Source organism: Morus notabilis, unplaced genomic scaffold, assembly GCF_000414095.1.
Source record: "Morus notabilis unplaced genomic scaffold, ASM41409v2 C11441221, whole genome shotgun sequence".
Taxonomy (NCBI): Eukaryota; Viridiplantae; Streptophyta; class Magnoliopsida; order Rosales; family Moraceae; genus Morus; species Morus notabilis.
Genome location: NW_010387377.1, coordinates 1 through 1,835, shown reverse-complemented (window position 1 = coordinate 1,835; position 1,835 = coordinate 1). Strand labels below are relative to the sequence as shown.

Below are 1,835 nucleotides of genomic sequence, written 5' to 3'. Positions count from 1 at the left end.
TCCCCCCCCCCCCCCCCCAAAAAAAAAAAAAAAAAAAAAAAAGGAGGGGGGGTTCTAAAATTCACTTTTAGTTGATTCATTTCAAGGTTGTAAGGTTAATCTTTCAGTGTTAGTCGCGTTTACTATTACTCTGTAGGTTTTAAATGTTTAGGTTAGTCGCTTTTACTGTTATCATTAGTCACTTTTACTCTTACCCGTGCCTTGTACTATAACTACTTTGAGGAACGAAGGTAAAAATAGATGACGTGATTGAAATTTGAAAAACATTTCCCACTAAAACGTAGTTTTAGGCTCTTTGCCGTGTGATTGGTTCTGATTTTTTCTTATGTTATTTACATTTACTTATTTCTTTGTAGCAGAACAAGGTACAGCCTAACTACTTTGAGGAACCAAGGTAAAAATAGAGGACGTGATTGAAAAACATTTCCTGCTAAAACGTAGTTTTAGGCTCTTTGACGTGTGATTGGTTCTGATTTTTTCTTACGTTATTTACATTTACTTATTTCTTTGTAGCAGAACAAGGTACAGCCTTTATTTTGATCATGAATTGATACATGTTATGGCATATACAATTCAGAAGATTATCTTCCTTTTTTGATGAATCATTTTGATTATATGGTAACTAACTGTTTTATTTTTATCTTTTATTATAGGTTATCACTAGCAATCTGGTTTTCACTGTTCTTCTTGTTCGTTTACCCTTTTGCTTAGGGCGAATTGCTACTCTCCTTCAAGCTTTGCTTTTCTCTTCTGCTACAGCACAAATATTGTCACCTGTAGGGCTAAGGATAGAGGCAGCTCTTTTGTCAGTAAATACTAAGTCAAAGTACGCATTAAAGGCAATCACATATTTTGTTTTATACTGCTACGGAGTTAACATGCCGAGCCAGGTCTTTGAAGGGGACTCAGAAATTATCTATACGGAGGTAACTAGGATGAAGGAGGTCTCCAATACCGTCAATGGACTAGTTTCTGTTGGACTTTATAACGAACAACCAAGTGAAACACTTGTCCTATCTGATGATACCGCTATTCTCATTGGCTACGTAGTTATACTAGCATTTGTTTTGCTTTACTTTGGGACTGTGTCTATGATTCATTATGCAGGGGGTGAGCCTTCGACCGTGTTGTGGTTATCTAGAATTGGTGCATTCTTGTCCCTTCTTGTTAGAAGATTCTTTACACTATGTAGGCAGGTTATAAGTATTGTTGGCAGGAATTTTCTGACTATTTTGAAAGTTGGAGTGGTCCTGGGAGTGAAAGCTGGCATGTTTCCTTTGGTATGTGGTTGGTGGTTAGATGTTTGTACTTTGAAGATGTTTGGACAGACGATTGCAGAAAGGATTGAGTTATCTGTAAAATATCCTCTTTTGATGTCCTTGGCCTACTGGATAGTTGGAATTTGCTACCATATGTGTGTTTATATCCATTTGAACCTTATTCAAGAGGTATGATTTTTATTTTTTACTATATATTCGCTTTGTCTTGCTAACTTGGTTGATGTAGTTGCTGACATTATATGCTCATTGTAGGTGTTGCGAGATGGAGTTTTCCACTTTCTTCCAAACATCATTGATACAGAGAACTTCTTCAGCGCATTGATTGAATGCCATGTGTTCAAGCATGCTCGTGACATTTTGTTACTTGTTGGTGTTCATGGTAGTTTGATCGTGATGCTGGTGTTTTTACCTATCAAATTAGTCCTTTTCTATCTGCCATCCGCATTCCCACTCAATCTTTTGTAAGTGACTCATTTTCTATTTGTAACAATATGTACAACATGCATATATATATATATATATTTTAATGCCTCTTGCTTTATGTAACGTATGGAT

The 1,835-nt window shown here is 36.1% G+C and overlaps 1 protein-coding gene across 1 annotated transcript; it reads left to right on the top strand.

The window, feature by feature from the left end:
- Nucleotides 1–356: 356 nt before the first annotated feature.
- Nucleotides 357–1,741, top strand: LOC112095252 (probable E3 ubiquitin ligase SUD1; the record flags this gene model as incomplete). The annotated part of the gene is made up of 4 exons (XM_024176931.1): nt 357–365; nt 514–522; nt 654–1,448; nt 1,533–1,741. Coding segments are annotated over 4 exons (1,022 nt in total), but the record flags the coding sequence as incomplete, so codon positions are not given.
- Nucleotides 1,742–1,835: the final 94 nt, after the last annotated feature.